The sequence below is a fragment of the Micrasema longulum genome, unplaced genomic scaffold (genome assembly GCF_059751315.1).
Source record: "Micrasema longulum isolate JH-2025_06_02 unplaced genomic scaffold, ASM5975131v1 h1tg002071l, whole genome shotgun sequence".
In the NCBI taxonomy this organism is placed as follows: domain Eukaryota; kingdom Metazoa; phylum Arthropoda; class Insecta; order Trichoptera; family Brachycentridae; genus Micrasema; species Micrasema longulum.
Genome location: NW_028279238.1, coordinates 133,138 through 150,756, shown reverse-complemented (window position 1 = coordinate 150,756; position 17,619 = coordinate 133,138). Strand labels below are relative to the sequence as shown.

The following is a 17,619-nucleotide window of genomic DNA, read 5'->3' as shown; positions in this document are numbered from 1 at the left end:
CAGTAACGTTGAGAATAACTAGATAATAATAATAAAAAAAATAATACAACATTAGTACTTAAAAAATAAAAGTTTTTTGAGCAATAAAACAAAAAATAAAAAAAGTTAAATTACCAAATAATAATACCTCTATTTAGTGAAATCATCATCATCAGTTGGTTGGAAGAAGTTGCCATTTGGCAATAAATCCTCCAATGTACAATTTAAAATTATGTTTAACATGTTAAATAAAGAAATCACGTACATGGTTGAAATGAAATATTTATTGAAAAGGGTGTTTTCACACTAGAATATTTCGTAGTCCCTTCCGTTTCCGCACCTAATGGTGCATAGGGCACTGCATCGGTACACGCTACCGCAGCGTATCTTGATCATTCTATATGAAGGTATGATAATCAGTCTTACGCCTCAGGTACCAGTCCAGGGACTATGAAATATTCTGGTGTGAAAACACCCTTTTCAAATAAATATTTCATATCAACCATGTCGGCAATCGCACCCGAGACCTTTCGCATGGTAGGCAAACGCGCTGACCATTAATTACACCACGAGGTCGACCTTTTCCCTCTCTTTTTTTTTTATTTATTGGGGATATCAACATGCAAAAAAATATTTTATTTTTATTTTTATTTTATTAGGGAAATCAACAGTTCTACATACATATTTTTAGTAAACAAACAGATATAGTGTATAAACTCAGAACTAATAACAGATTTCCACATAGTATACAAAGTTAGTAAAGAAAATATATTACATATCAAATAAATACATGCAATTTATACATATAAAAATGTTATTTTTATGTACTCAATAATCAAAGATTTTTTAAATAATTATTTTAAGAACATTAAGTTACTGTAAATCGGGCGGGATAAGGACAAAAATGCTTGAAGAGAGGATAAGGAGGGGAGGGGAGATGTACATATTTATTATTATAATGTCTACTAAGTTACATAATACATTTTTAGTGTAAATTTTAAATCTGACAGAGTGATGTTTGTGTAATCTATATTTTTAAATTTTGTATTGTACATTGAAAAAGTCCTACGAAAAAAAGCATTTTTAACATACGATGTTTTACTCATTGGTACATGAAACAGGTGGTACCGTCTACAAATCCTGGCTGGCACATGTATTGATATTAAACCAAGCAGCTCTGTACAGTCAACCATTCCTGTCATAATTTTGTAAAGCAGTAGTTGGTCCGCACACACTCTGCGGTATTGTAGAGAAATGATTCCATGGAAGGTAGAGGCAGTGAGAGTAGATACATATAACAAATAAAATATACAGAGAATAAAACTAATGACAGATATCCACAGAAATACATTGAATACTCGTACAGTACACGCTAGTGCGTTTGTGTGGGTGTAAGTGTGTGAGAGGGTGGGTGAGTGGGTGTTATAATGGAATGAGGATGGACATGTGTGTAAATATTATTGCACAAGTGTCAAAAATATATAAAATATTAAGAATTAGAGATAAATTAAGATTTTATTACAGAAACTAAGCATAAGAAAAAATACATTGTTTAAAAACGCGCATCACGCTCTGTTGCAATTAATTTTCAAAATAAGTTACTTTTGATGATATTCAATGCTATCTGACGTCACAGTGACGTACTTGTATTTGTTGCGTTCAGACGGGCTCATTTGTAATAAATATATTGTTATTATGCAGAATCATAGAGTTGTATCATAGTGTTTAAATTTAAATCAATTGACCCACTGGAGAAATCTAGCGCCAACGATATTGTGACTCGTTTTCGTCGCCAAGATGCCAAAGTGACCCGTGACTCACGGCGAAGTTTTCATCGGAATTCCCTACTCATAACTCACAACGCTCCCAGAATCTTCTGTTTGCACAAAAGATTAATTCATTACACATTTTTCGCATCATTTCAATTTGCATAAATTATCTTCGAAAGTCGTATCATTTTATCAGCGTTTCTCCCTAAATATATTCTCTTCTAAGTATGATAATACCTATATATCTGATACATTAAGTTATCATATTTACGTTTTTTCTATGAAACGATCAAACATTTTCTTATGCATTTTGTTTTTATCTCATCGCCATATTGCGCCAGAATTTTTCCAAATAATTTTTCAAGTATGGTAGCATTTTTTTTTCTTCAATCTCAAATAAATATTTTTGTAATTAAAAACTTCAGTGGTTTTTGAAAAAACATTTTTCTTAATATTTTTTTATTCGGATAACAAATATACAGGTGTTCTTTAAACCCTGTCACATCCGAAACCACGATGATCAGTATGAGAAAGAAGACATATTGGCACATTAAAATATTTTTTTAGAACGACTAAAATCTTTTAAAAAAAATATAGAAAAAAACAAATGGTCGCTTACTTCTGCAGGGAAGACGCGAGGGGGGCGTTGCCATGCAGTTCAGACTCCCCCCTCCCACTTCTCTTTTCTCCCCTGCAGAAGTGAGCAACCATTTGTTTTTTTTCTATATTTTATTTTTTATGATTTTAGTCATTCTAAAAAAATATTTTATTGTACCAATATGTCTTCTTGCTCATACCGATCATCGTGGTTTCGGATGTGACAGGGTTTAAAGAACACCCTGTATGTATACAATATTACTACTAAATACAATTTTCATATTAATTAAATACCTAATTAACATTAACGTTTCACATTACGTAAAAGAAAAAAACAATGCTTGTGTACATGATGGGGAGTGGCGTCTTACAATAGTTTGTTAATTTTATTTTTTTATAATTAATATTTTTAGGATGACATGTAAATTACAAAAAAACAATTATAAACGGTGGTTTTAATCAGTGCTACACAAAGAAGAACTATAAATGTAACTTTTCACTTCTTTCTTAAATATATTGTATTCCTGACAGCACTTTTTATTTTCTTCGTTCATTTCATTAAATAAAAATATTCCTCTGTAAGTATAATGATGTTGTGCAGTAGTTGTTTTTAATTTGGGGATTAAGATATTACTACCTGTTCTAGGTCGCGTACTTACGTTTTGTGAACTAGAAACACTACTATTTGATTTGTATTTGAATTATTTGTTAAAATACTATCAAACTAAGCCAATAAATATGTATTTTTGTATTTATTTATTTAGTTTACAGAAACAAACAGTCAACAATGATATTATAACATAAAAATATACAGTTTAAAGGCAGACCAGCGAAGTTTCTAAATAAAAAATCATACATATTAAATTTTGGTACAACAAATTGTGTGTATTTGTGTGCGAGTAAGTGTAGGGGTGTATTTGTGTGGGAGTAAGTGTTCAGATGTGTGTAAGCGTGAGCATCATTAAATTCATAGTCTTAATTTAATTTTAAATAAATTAAAGGGCATGTTAAACATATCAATAGATGAAAAAAAAAGCATTATAGTTTGAGCAAGAACGATAGAGGAAAGAGTGTTGTGCATAGTTAGTGCTACAGACTGGCAGATGGAATAAATACTTATTTCTTGTCACGCGAAAGGGGACATTAATATTAATTTTGGAGAGTCGGTTGAAAGAGTATACTTTATTATTTAATAATTTTTATAAATAGCATAATTCAGATAAAGTGTGTCTATTTTCAAGTGTAAAAAATCCGTTTTGTTTAGCACATTGGCTGTAAGTGCAAAGCGTTTAATTGTTTTGAAAATCTATCTTGAAGCTATGTCATTTTAGAGCGTAGATATGTGTACCGTGGCGTATGCTTCCCCTTGTTTCATATCGATGTACCTTCCCAAAACTTTAAGGGGGGGGGGGGGGTTCGGTAGTATATCTTTGTAATCGCTAGAGCGAATTTGTCTTAAACTATACCGTCAAGGTGAAGGTATGACGTCTTTATCTTCCCATCATAATCGAGGCCCTGGTCCCCTTAACAAATAAAAAAAAAAAAAAACACTTAACTTCTTGAAAAAAAAAGATCTTGGTATATTTCTTCATGATATTTGATAAACTTATTAAATTAAAAGTTCTTACAATAATGCGATAGATCTTATTATTTTTTTGTGATAAAATATTAGATATTTTATTGTTATAGAAAAAAAAAAAAAAAAAATATATTTTATACACTGAAATATAATTTTAAGTAACTCAAGCAAAATAAACAACAAATATAATCCCATTTAGTAATTTTCCCATTTGTGAAGTAACAAACAATTTTTTACAAATATTTCAAAATAAATAAAACTCTAATTTAATACTTAAATTCAACAGAGATGTTCACAACCATCGTACATGATCTCATAACTGTATCCTTTTACCCCCTGTACACTGTACACTCCTCTAAATTCGGATTTAGGTCTCTCCTTTACATTGCCTCTACCCCTTATAACCTTCTGCCTATTCACTTCAAACCAATAAAAATCATTTTGCATTAAAAAAAAATAATTCCTAAAACTATTTCTCGATAACCCTTGACTTATGCAAGCTAATGTCAAATAATATATTACAATTTGTTTTTAAAAATGTCTCCGAGATATGACCATTTTTGTTTTGATTATGTATAACTACAAATCTTTATATCTGATAATATTATTAATTGTAACTGTCCCACAATGAGTTTGCTAGCTCATGCGAATAAACTCATGTACTGTACATTTTTGTATTTCGAAATAAAAAATAAACAAATCAACGAAAAAAAACCTTAAAAATTAAATATCTCGAAAACGGTAAACATTTAACTGATTATAAACACATTTATTTTATAGATCTAAGGGTGTTCTATCACTACATTTTTTTTTAATGTCTAGTGTTAGGACACCTTGTATATTAAGATTTGCATCTTAATGTAATAAGTTAAACATCTCGAAACTGGTAGACATAGAAAAATTATGCGGTAATATGAACACTTATTGAAAATTAACATATTACAACAGAGATGAAGAACATTTTAAAGAATGTATTACAGAAGTCTAGGCATCTACAGGGCTTATATAAAATATGGACAGAATGGTGAATGTTACACAGTGTAAAGTGGCCACCTTCTTTTATTTTTATTTTTTTATTTTTTATTAATAAATTTCATAAAAAGTACATGTTTTTTTAAAAATTCTATACATATCTACTTTTACACATCTAGTAAATGTTATCACTGTAACTCTCCAAAATAGAGACTAACTCTTGTGCTTGGAGAGTGACTTACACTGTTGTAGTTGTTTATTAAAAGAGTTTATATAATTTTTAATAAGAGTACATGAGAGAAAAAAAAAACATAGGATATGTGAAGAAAAAACATAAAACAATAATACATTCATACTAATTAAAATTCAATTTAGTTTTTACACGTGTTCAAAAAATTTCTTTAGAGTTACATTAAATTTATTTATTGATATATTTTTTTTAATAGTTTTTAGTTCATTGGGAAGATTATTATAATTGTAAATATATAAATGTAAAAACACCTTTGAAGACTTAAACCAGCAATTGACAGGTCTTAAGCCCTGTAGATGCTTAGACTTCTGTATTACCTTCTCTAAAATGTAATATTGACAGCTCACCAGGGAGTTGAACCCAGTCCTTGTCTACAAAAATTTGGACTAACTCTTAAACTAAATTTTAATAATAACATTTTGATTTCCTAATCTGTCTAAAATCATATTGACTCATTTTGTTTTTATTTTCTCGCAGGTCATTGACTTTGGCAGTTCGTGCTACGAGCATCAGAGAGTGTACACGTACATCCAGTCCCGCTTCTACCGCGCGCCCGAGGTCATCCTCGGCGTGCGCTACGGCATGCCCGTGGACATGTGGTCCCTGGGCTGCATCCTGGCTGAGCTGTTTGTCGGTGAGTTGCTCCGAACCCTCCCGGTCCATTACCAATATGAAGTTGTTAACTAAACAATTCAAATCAAGTGAAAACCACACCGTGTATGCTAAAAATATGGTGAGTAATTATGTTTCCCGTTACGGGCGGAATAGAGAATACCCTTCCATACATAAGGAATAAAAGAGAAATGAGAGATGACTATTCAAAATGACCATCATTTACCTTTAAATATTATTGTTTTACTTTTCCTTGAATTGTTGCTTTTAATTATCTTAACTATCCCAAATAATCAACTCCTTGAAGAAATTTTCTGTGAAAATGCAACGTGCAGTTAAAAATGTCTACATCACTACTGAGTCCATTATAATACATTATAATAATACAGGTACGTCTAATGAATGAATTCGTGGTATAATTGTTTTTACAAGTTGGTATATAAAAAAGTTAATTTAATCTAGTAAAGCGAAGAGGACAACGGAAACCGATATTTTGTAAAAGGTATGGCGAATCAACCATATTATTTTGAATTTTTAAATGAAAAATCAAATCACATGTAAGATGCCTTTTTTTGGAGTGATTCTATATTAAAATTAATCAAAGATGCTCCATAATCATTTTCAATGTTACCTTAACGATATTCCAGGCTCCTTATAAATTTATGTTTCCTTTTCCAGGTTTCCCCCTCCTGCCCGGTGAGGATGAGGCGGACCAGCTGGCGTGCATTATCGAGCTGCTGGGCGTACCGCCGCGCGTGCTGACGGACGCGGGCAAGCGTTCCAAGACCTTCCTCACGAGCCGGGGCCTCCCGCGCTACTGTACGCAGTCCACTATGCCCAACGGCTCCACGGAAGTGGGAGGAGGTAGGCCACGTTATTTTATATATTTTAATCAAGTGTGCCGTCGATTTTTGTTCATTTGCTGTCTTGGTCCCACAATGTTACTCTTCCATGGCTGACTGACTACAATCAGTACAATATTCACCTATGAAAGGTCGTGCACCAGCCTCAGAAGTCAGAGTAAATGCGTCCTTATTTGGAACATACATTTTTAGAGAAGCATTGATTCCATCCAATCTACGAATGGACAAATAATTATGTGTGTGTTCTATAATTAACATTTATTTGTGGGTCTTCATGCCATCATATACATCTTTTCATAAAAACAGCAAATCATACAGTAATAATTCTTAAAATTACAGTTAAAAAAATTTTTTGAATTTGCCTCGCGACATGCAGTTTTTCCAATATGTATAATTTATCACATGTATTATTTATCACATGTATTCTAAGAATGCTGAGACATGACAATGAATATGGACTATTTGTCAATGAAGACTTCAGGAAACAATAATAATTCTAAAAAGTAATAGGGAAATCTTATCTACGAAATACTGCCCAGTAAAAAAATATTGTTTTTACTAATTATTTGTAGCATTTTTAAAATTTAAATTTGTAATTTTGAATTCTTGCAAAAATGGTCATTCTATTGGCCACGCCCCTAATACTTTTGTACGCAGTAATTTGGAGTTTGCATCCGTTGTGTGGAGCCCACAACACATAACAAACATAGAAAGGATTGAAAATGTTAAACGAAAATTTTTAAAATACCTAGATTATGAAAACAATTAAACACTTTGTACTTACAGCCAATCTGCCAAACAAAATGGATTTTTTTTTTACCCATGAAAATAGACGCACTGTATCTTAATTATGCTATTTACATAAATTATTAAATAATAAAGTAGACTCTTTTAACCTACTCTCCAAAATTAATCTTAATGTCCCCTTTCGCGTGACAAGAAATAAGTATTTATTCCATCTGCCAGTCTGCAGCACTAACTGTGCACAACACTCTTTCCTCTATCGTTCTTGCTCTAACTATAATGTTTTTTTCTCATTTATTGATATATTTTACATACTCTTTAATTTATTTAAAAATAAATTAAGACTTATTATTTCTGGCTGCGATACAATCCCACTTACTATTTAATGATGCACCTTCCTAATCACTTACTTACACACTAATACACATCCTTTTGTTGTAACACAATTTAATAATATGTATGATTTTTATTTAGAAACTTTGCTGGTCTGTCTTTAAACTGTATTTTTTTAAAAAATGTTATTATATCATTGTCGACTGTTTGTTTCTTTAAAATAAATATATAAATAAGTACATCACGATTCATGTTTATTTGTTCCTGCCCATTCAAATTTGTCTAGAATATTGTTACGAATCTTGACATCACAACTGTCAAGGCCCAACATGTTGCGTTTTTCTAGCGACGTATTTTTTAAAATTTATGTATGAAAACATTTCTCCACAATATCCATATTGATTTTGAAAATACAATTATTGTAAATCCATTTCATATATTTTTATCGGTATTCGTAGTATGTAGGTCCCCCCGACGTTGGCGATCACTACAGCGAAAGCATCTCGACCGAGGCCAGGACAACTGCTTGTTGGATGTACTCGCCATAGTGATTTCTGGGAAAAAATGACCAGAGTGGTTTCCCGTTCCCTTCTCTGGTGGATTTTTCTGTCCGCGTTACCTTCCCTTAGCTCTTAGCTGGTTGGTTCTGGTTTCGAGGCGCCAGAAACTTTCAAAACGAAAACGCCTTCCATCCTCTCGTTATCTGCTGTGATCACATCGTTATGCGTGTGATCCTATTGCCCAAGGTTCGCGACGTGGACGCTAACGAGTTGGACTAGTCAGTAGTGTAGCTGGTGAAATGCAACTGGGCATTCGCAGCATTTAATAGAATCATACCCTCTAGCAAGATGTGACTCACTGCGACCCTACTGATGGTTCGAACCTTACGATATTCCGATATTTCCTCATTATAATTATATCTTATTTTATAAAATTTATATTTGAAGAGCTACCATTGTGTTTATTCATTATAATATAAAAAATATAAAACAGCTTTTTTTAACAACAAGCTTCTGTATCAAGGTGTACTTTATATCGTGATACAAAAGCTTGTGTAGCTTTGAAACCAGTCGTTAGAAAGTGGTTTAAAACAAAGTTGTTTTATTAAACTTTATTTTGATTGATTTTTCAGGTGTTTCGAGAAGAGGGAAGGTCCGTGGACCTCCTGGCTCTAAAGACCTCAAGACAGTTCTCAAAGGCTGCCAAGATCCACACTTCTTAGACTTTATCAAAAGGTAAAAATACTCACTATAATATCAACAGTGTCTTCTCAGAAACCTACAATGTCTGAGGTCCTGGTTTGATTCCTGGCAAGATTGACATAATTTTGGTTTTTCATTGCAATATTTTTTCGTTTCTGAGTTTCCACCTAGTAGATTTTGGCTAAAGCTGAGGGTTCAATCATACTATCTGAACAGTCCACTGAGAGAGTTGGATCTTTTCCATGCTTGGATTACAAGTTTTGGTCTCTTCCTCTCTTCAACAAGAAAATTCAGTGGTTTTGTTTTGTTAATAGACTATCCAAACTGTTAAAATTTAAAAAAAAAATGTATTGCATTATCAGCGCCATGAATTTTTATAATTTTGAAATTACTCCGCCAGCGACATCACAAATTCTATTCAAGTAGTTGGCTTCCCGGAAATCTATCACAACACTATCATTGGTTGATTTGGAAGAACTTGTGATGTAGTTTGTCCATTTTTATCAACTTTTTCATACATTTTAGAGATACTTCGCTGTACAATGATATACTCTAATTTTTACCACATGTAAGAAAAAAAATGTAGAAAATTTCCCATAGCACTGAACTTTCTAATTACATTTGTTGCAGCAGAAAGGGAAAACATTTTTAAGAAAGGAATATGGAAGTCTAGACATTTACAGGGCCTGCCATTGGCTGGTGTAAGTGGCCATAATGTTTTCCCTCTCTGTTGCAACAAAATTAAATCTTAATAACTCCCTAGGGATACTCAAAACATTGTTTATTTTTAATTAATTTTATTTAGTACTATGATAAACATAGTCTAACACAATATTTTTGCAATTTACAACATTGGACCTTTTTAGATAGTAAATGGGGTCTAGAATTCCAACCGTCCATGCGCTTAGTAGCTGCAAGACTTGTTGTAATCTAACTTCTATATATCATAATCACTCTTTAGCATGAATACTTTACAAATTTACTATTATGCTCAATGTTTATTTTTGTAAATTTATTGATAATTTTAAGTTGCTAGAATTTCATTCGTCCATGCACTCTGTAGCTGCAAGACGATTAGTAATCTAGCTTCAATAGGTAAATACTATCAAATATCTAAATTTAGTAGGGGTCTAGAATTCCAACCGTCCATGCACTCAGTAGCTGCAAGTCTTGTAATCTAACTTCAATTTTTATAATTTTTTTTTTAAATATCACCCTATACTTCATTGTCAAATAAAAAAAATAAAAAAAATGTAAATAGGGGCTGGATTTCTTACTGTCTCTGCGCTCTGTAGCTGCAAGACTTGCTGGAATCTAGTTTCCATATATCATAATTAGAGACGAGGAACTAGAATCTCAACCGTTCATGCGCTCTGTAGCTGCAAGATGTGCTGGGATATTTTTTATTGTTCAGCGCACTTGAGATGATTTTCACAAAAATGGCGCTGTATAAATTATCCAAATATATAAAAATATATATGTATAACCCACAGACTATTTATTTAATTTAAAAAAAACTAAACCTCGGTTTTCTTGATTTTTGTAAGGAGGCCATTAAAGTTTTTAATTCTAAATATATGTACCGTTGGGGGTCTACGTTCAAAGTGTACGAAAAAAATGTCCGGTTGAGTTAAGATAAAAATTAGCTGGTCAATATTCATGAATGTATTTTGTTTTTAATATCGAGGTGCTAATTTTTTTAAACTCAACTGGCTAACGTCAAAATATATTACCGCATTCCTTCCGTGCGCCTTGACTTTGCTGGAGCTGGTTAGTATTGAATTTTGGTCATTTGGACTTATTTGGAAATTACGAGATGAATTTGAATTTCATATTATTGGAGTACAGACAAGCAGCCTTCGTTAGCGTGCCCGTATCAAATATTAGTTATTTTTTAATTTTACTATGAGGGTTCTTTAAGCAGTCTTAAAATTAGTTGACTGCGGTGGAATGATATAACGACGCTTGTTTGCAGATGCCTGGTTTGGGACCCGGTGTATCGGATGACGCCCTCTGCAGCCCTGCGCCATACCTGGCTGCGGAGACGCCTCCCGAGGCCGCCTGACCCCATCGTGACCTTCCGCTGCCCTCACCAAGCCCGCCACGAAACCCCGCAACAGGTCGCCTACTGATCTATCCCTAATATAAAATACATAATTTTTTCATTTATTTATTTATTCATATTTTTCTCTTACAAACTATCATTAATAATTTAAATAATGTGACCTCACTTGGGTTACCCGTGCCGAGGACACTTAACAATATACTTTTTTGAAATATTTTACATTTGAGACTAAACAAAGAAGACTAGCTTAATAAACAGAGATAATTAGCAAAATATTCAGAAAGTTTTAAACACTAACTTGTCATTTGCTTACCCCGACACGACGTCACGGCAAGAGAAATTTTTCACAGTTTTTTTTGATAGTTAATTATATTGAAATCGTGCTAATCAATACTTTATATCTTATGAAGTATAAAATTTAAAACATTGTTTTTTTTACCATTTCAGGATACCCAAATGAACCAAATATATAGCTTTAAGGCTCCAGTTCCTTCGAAATGTAAACTGGTTCAACCTGGTACCACTGGTAAGAATCAAATTGCTTATTTATCTTAAAATTATTATTTTGCCTAGTTCTACGTCTTGGTATGTTGATATTTAATACATCCAGAAGTTCGCAACAATCAAATTTAGAATTAATGATTTCTGTTCCTCAGAGGCAGACGGATGCAAATCCAAACGTCAAATGTTCAACAATAGCCTAAAGAATCTAGTTTCTCTAAGTGATTTCTAATAAATAACAATTAATCAGAATGTTAATTTGTATTTTCATACATTGGTTCATTCATTATAAGACTTAAATTTCTTCAAAATGTTAAGAAAATGATTCAACTTCTAGATATCATGACAATTGATCAAAGAATCAAATTCAATGTTGCCAATGAAATAAACAAAATTATTAAAGGAATAGTTCCGAGATATTTTCAAAATAAACTAAAAAATAATGAGTTCTTTCATAACTATGCAACAAGAGGATCTAAAAATATAAGACTGGAAAAGAAATCAAAAGCAATGTCCCAGAACTGCCGCATGTACAAGGGAATAAAACTATTTGAAGAAATGCCAGAAAGCATAAAAAATGAAATTAATGTAAATATATTTAAAATTAAATGTAAAAAGTAAATATGTTAAAAATATTAGGTAGTAAATAGTGTAAATAGTGAATATAATTAATGAAAATGTACGTATGAAACAGTTAATATTATAAATTAGGATACTAAGTGTATAATAGTGATAAATAATGTTAGAATAAGTATAGATGTAAATATTGTGTTGTAAATATATATTAGACTATGTAATACATAGAACTAAATAAATAAATAAAAAATAAAAAAAAAATTTAAAAAAATCAATCGACATAATCATAAACTGGATACGAAAATCGAAATGTCATTTCATCAAATTTTGGATTTGCATCCGTTTGCCTCTGAGGTACAGAGTTTATACAAAAATATTAAGTTAGTTATTTTCCTGTGATTCTCCAGAGTAGGTTAATTCAAAGAATTTCACAAAGACATGTAGTTAACTTATTCTATTTGAAATTAATGAATGTCAAAAATTTTCATTATAGGGACCATATAGTAGAGTTGTGCTCTAATTGGCTTCTAACCAAGGATATATACAAGAGTTTCATTATTTTATCTGATTCTAGTTCTAAGAATGAAACCCAAAGTTTTCATACTTTTAAAAGAAATGTGGTTGATGTGGCTTTTGAATTCAAGTTTTTCGTTAAATATGACACCAAGATCTCGAATCTCTGTGACTTTTTCCAGTTGATTGTTGTTTATTGAATACGGAAATAGAATTGGAGATTTATTTATGAAAAAAGATAGTGATTACTTATTTTGACACAGAGGGAAAACATTTTTTAACATCACTCCACTACTTCGGGAACTACACTGGCTACGTTTTCCACAGAGGGTCGAAAACAAACTCTGTTGGCTTATGTATAAGTCACTGCACAACTCGGCTCCGGAATATCTAAGGGAACTATGCATTCCAGATGAACTAGCTGACAGGCGTCTCACGCTTAGATCGGCTACGTCTACGGCGAGAGGAAAAGTTATTATACCTCTACGCAAACGGCGCACTAAATTTAGTGAACGCGCATTTGCGGTCGCAGGCCCTATGGCATGGAATGCTCTCCCAGCAGAGGTGCGAGGCTATGAAAGTGAAGTGATGTTTCGGAAAAAACTTAAAACCCACTTGTTCTCTAAATCATTTGAATAAATCCGTAGCATGTGACAACAAAATAAATTGTTTTAATTAAATTACAAATTTAAAAGCTTCAATTAAATTAATTTAACAATAGAATCACTATGTAAAGCGCCCTTGAGGTATTTTATTACGAAAATGGCGCTATATAAGTTATCCATAATAATAATAATAAAAGGGTATATGGAAATTTAGTCATTTACAAGACCTGTCATTACATACATAGTTTGAAGTTCTAACGAAGTTCCTCATATTAATATTTCTACTAAATTAATTTAATATGGACGAAGCTATGAAAATTCCTAAACTACTCAAAAGGATGCCCCACCATGGTAGATTAAAAGCACTAGGACTTACAATGCAGCAGCAAGGCTTATTACGGGAGTAAAAAATATACAACAATGTTTGAGTATGTCCAAATGCTTGCAGACTGGCTGAATTTCCTCCCTAGGGAGTTATTCATTTGAATTAACTACCTGGTAAAAGAAGAGGTATAAAAATTGGAAAATTGTTTTCAGGCGTTGCCTAGTAGGTGATTTGGTTCAGCCGGATGAATCTCACCCACGTGGTAAAGGTTTCAGCTCTTTAACTTCACAAAAGTCAACAGATGGAAGAGTTGAGGAAATGTGGATGTTCAAACATGGGCAGAATGGTGAATATTACACAGTGTGTAAAATGGCCACCAAAACCAGCAAATGACAGGTCGTAAGCCCTGTAAATGCCTAGACTTTCATATTCCCGTCTCAAAAATGTTTTCCCGCTCTGTTGAAATAAATTTAAAGTTTTAAAATATTCTCACATCTCACAACTTCGAGGTTTGCACAGGTTAAAAAGTCCAGAGATAAAAAAATACAAGCTTTGCTGAACAGTACTCAAATCCCTTCATGAAATGGCTCCAAGATACCTATCGGACCTTTGTATTAGGGAAAATACAAGTCAAAGAAAATCTACTCTTAGATCAGCATTTGATCCAGGTAGAGGAAAACTCGTCAAAATCCGGCACCCTCCAAACACTAGATTCGGAAATCGTGCTTTTGCCGTTGCCGCACCCTCTGCCTGGAACCGATTGCCTTTAAACTTACGAATCATCGCCAGTCACAAATAAAATCTCACTTCTTTAGATTATCATACCATCAATTTTAAATCAAAAAATATAATATGTCACTTTAGCTCGGTTAGAATGTAAGTTTCAGTATCCAATTGTAAAGCGCCCTTGAGGTGATTTTCACAAAAATGGCGCTATATTAATCAGACAAATATTATTATTACATCAGAAGTACGACTGAAGAGAGGGGACTTGATAGGAACTTATAAGATACTAAATTATTATTATGACTATCTTCCTGCAAGAGATGTGTCAATGAAATCCTAACACAACAATAATACTCTAATACTGGGTGTTGTTTTGCAGAAACACCGCGGGCACGCTGTATGTTGCCCCCCTGCAGCCTGTTCCCCCTCCTGTCCCCCGTGTCGTCCCCGTCGGGGCAGGGGGCGGCGCCGGCCCCCGCGCCCCCCGCCGAGCAGCCCGCACCCTCCTAGCCCTTCTGGGACGAGGGAGAGCCGCCGCGCGCCTGCCGGCCCTCCTTCAGCCAGCCCAAGGACGACAGCGACGACAGGCGGAACTACGACGCCAAGCCCGGCGAGGACGAGCCCCAAGCGAGGAGGAAGTACTTCTCCGAGTGCGAAGGAGAGCGCCGGAGCTTCGGGGAAGCCGAAGGAAGACGGAAAAGTGTCAGTCTGCGCCGAGAACTGCGCAACCAACGTTCCAATTTCTCCGAATCCCTCGACTCCGGCTCGTCCCGGAGCCAGCTCAGCAACTTTTGCGAGTCCAACGACTACGCCGACAAGATGCTGAAGTCTTCCCGCAGTTACATCACCGAGGGCGACTTCTGCCGCCTCGGCACCGCGTCGTCCGCGCGGGAGGCCAGCGACGACAGCAGCCCCGGGGCCGTGACGCAGGGCGGAGCGTTCCAGGCCGACGCCAAGTACGCTCGCAAGCGCGCCCGCCGGTGCAACCACCGCCGCCAGAAGTCCCTGGACGCCGGGCGCTCCGCCGACCCGGAGGGGGACCAGACGGAGCTCAAGCCGTTCCGCGACCTGGACTTGGACGAGGACCTCGCCAAGCGCCTGGACCGGATGGAGCCTAAGACCTCCGGGTATCTCCGCCGCAACTCGAGGAAGAGCGCGAGCCGCTTCGACCTGAACTTCGACTCGGAGGACGAGCGCTGCTTCCGCCACAGCCTGAATATGGACCGCTCCTTCGACTTGGACATACTGGACGCGAGTATCGACGACCGATACGGCTCATTTGACAGAGATTTCGATCTCGTTTAAGCTTGATCTCTTGGAATGGTTCGGAAGGAATCGATCGGACTCGTTTTAAATCCGTTGGATTCTAAAGCGTTTTGTGACAGGTTGACCGGGTCGACTAGCCTCATAATGCATTTCCTCACTCGCTGATTATATATCCTAGCATAAAAATGTTCACTGTTATATTAATTGACTTTTCTGCGTATATTATCTTTGTAGCCGTACGCTTCAGTGTGGTGCGCTTTAGGATCGAGCGGATGATAAAACAAGTGGAGAATGTGGACACGCAGACGTCCGGAGCATTGAAACGTTTCCGAGTACGCGCACGGTTCTCCACAATGGCACGAAGGATTACAAAGAGTGTTTTTTGAAGAAAAGATGTGAAGTCGGATGCCTAGAAATAATATGGAAATAATCATTAGAAGAATAACAATGTATTTTAATAATCGTATTCACGAAGCGCCCACTATCTGCCGAGAGTGTATTGGTGTTGTTACAATTGACCCTCGTGTTAGTGTGTACGTGATTACATACATACTATAAGACAATGCAATATATACTTACGTTACTTTAAATTAATAATATCTCACCTTGGAAATGGAAAGGTGGCGCTAAAAAAAATTGAGCTTCGTAATATTTGACTGAACTTAATAATTAATCAAATATTAATTTGTTTATTTTTCGTTTACGAATAATAATGTTTTTTGTTTATTGTTTGAAAATTATTATTGAATTTCTGCGCGATGTGATGTCTCGCGCTTATGTCCGCACGCGCGCGAGCATGCGTATAATAGTGAGTATCATCCATGTGTGTGTGACAATCTTTTTTATACTAAATTGAACTAAGTATAAAATAATTAACCGAAAGTTCTTTTAAAAAGTCAATATTTGTTTGTAAGTTTTTTTTATGCAGTCTATTTCTTTACAAACGTGTAAATATTATAAAGTTTTGTTTTTATATTGATTCTAGAATATTGTAGAAGTACTTCTGGAACCAATGACATCGCAGTCTGCCATTTTTAATTCAATAAAGCAGTTAAAATATTGGTCATACATTATTATAAGACATTTTTGAAAATTGTATTAAATGAGTTTCGTCCTAAATTTATTATTTAAAAATCACAATTAAAAACCATTTGTGTTTTTTATGATTTAATAATGACTGATTTTAATGTTTTATTGTTTACTTGACTAATTTTTGGATTTTTGTTTTGTAAATTCAGTCATCTTGTGTAGTTTTTGCACTTCACTTTAAAATACTATAAGTCTTCATGTTTTGCAAACTATTGAATGTCATTTTCAATCTTTACATTTAACTAAGGCCCTTTGATCTTCGGTAATAAATAAAAATCAGAAGTAATAGTAACAATTCTATAAAAAGGAAAACTAATTCTAAATTTTTACAATTATTTATGATTTTCAACTATTACTCATGATCGAGCGACTGGCCTTCAATGTGCCAGGGTGGGTTTTTAAATATCCATCTAAGCACTATCTTAAAAATCTTCTTTTTTTTTTACCTCTTCTTAAGCTATTTATAAGTTTTGATATCTTAACACGAAAGACTGCTTCTTACAAGAACCTGCCAATTTTTTAATGTATTTTTTAACTATAATTAAAATTTGTAATATTTTGTACTGCATTTAGTAAAAATCAAGTAAAACCTTTTCATAAAAAAATCTTTCTAACTAAAAAATTATAATGAAAAAAAGATAAATCTATTTCTTGATAATCATATCATTTTGTTTTCAATTTTTTGGTAGCATTTTTATTTTTCCTCTTTTCGTTTTTATAACTGAACAAAAACGGTTTTCAAAAAATTACGTTACCAAAAATATTCAATCTTACAATTTTTGATATATGGTTTTGTGTTTACCGACATTTTGCAGACGATAAGACGCATCGAACCATAAAACACACTCCAATTTTTAGTCGAATTTTCAGAGTAAAAACTTGTTTTATGCTCCAAAAAATACGGTACACAAAATTTGATTTTTTAGCTGCTTTTTTAAAATTAGCAAATATGAACTGATTTAATATTTTTTTTGTATTTCAAATTTGATTTTTTATCCAAATTTTAATCTGTCTAAATGCTTGGATTTCGTTCTATTTGAAATTTGAATAATT

The 17,619-nt window shown here is 33.8% G+C and overlaps 1 protein-coding gene across 1 annotated transcript; it reads left to right on the top strand.

Annotated features, from left to right (window-relative positions):
• Positions 1-380: 380 nt before the first annotated feature.
• On the top strand, positions 381-15,850 carry LOC148273107 (dual specificity tyrosine-phosphorylation-regulated kinase 2-like). Its single transcript, XM_088239130.1, has 7 exons — positions 381-386; positions 5,624-5,780; positions 6,437-6,622; positions 8,831-8,933; positions 10,876-11,020; positions 11,413-11,491; positions 14,591-15,850. The coding sequence occupies exons 1-7, from the start codon at positions 381-383 to the stop codon at positions 14,719-14,721; spliced, it is 807 nt and encodes a 268-aa protein (XP_088095256.1). The 3' UTR covers positions 14,722-15,850.
• The last annotated feature ends 1,769 nt before the right edge of the window (positions 15,851-17,619 follow it).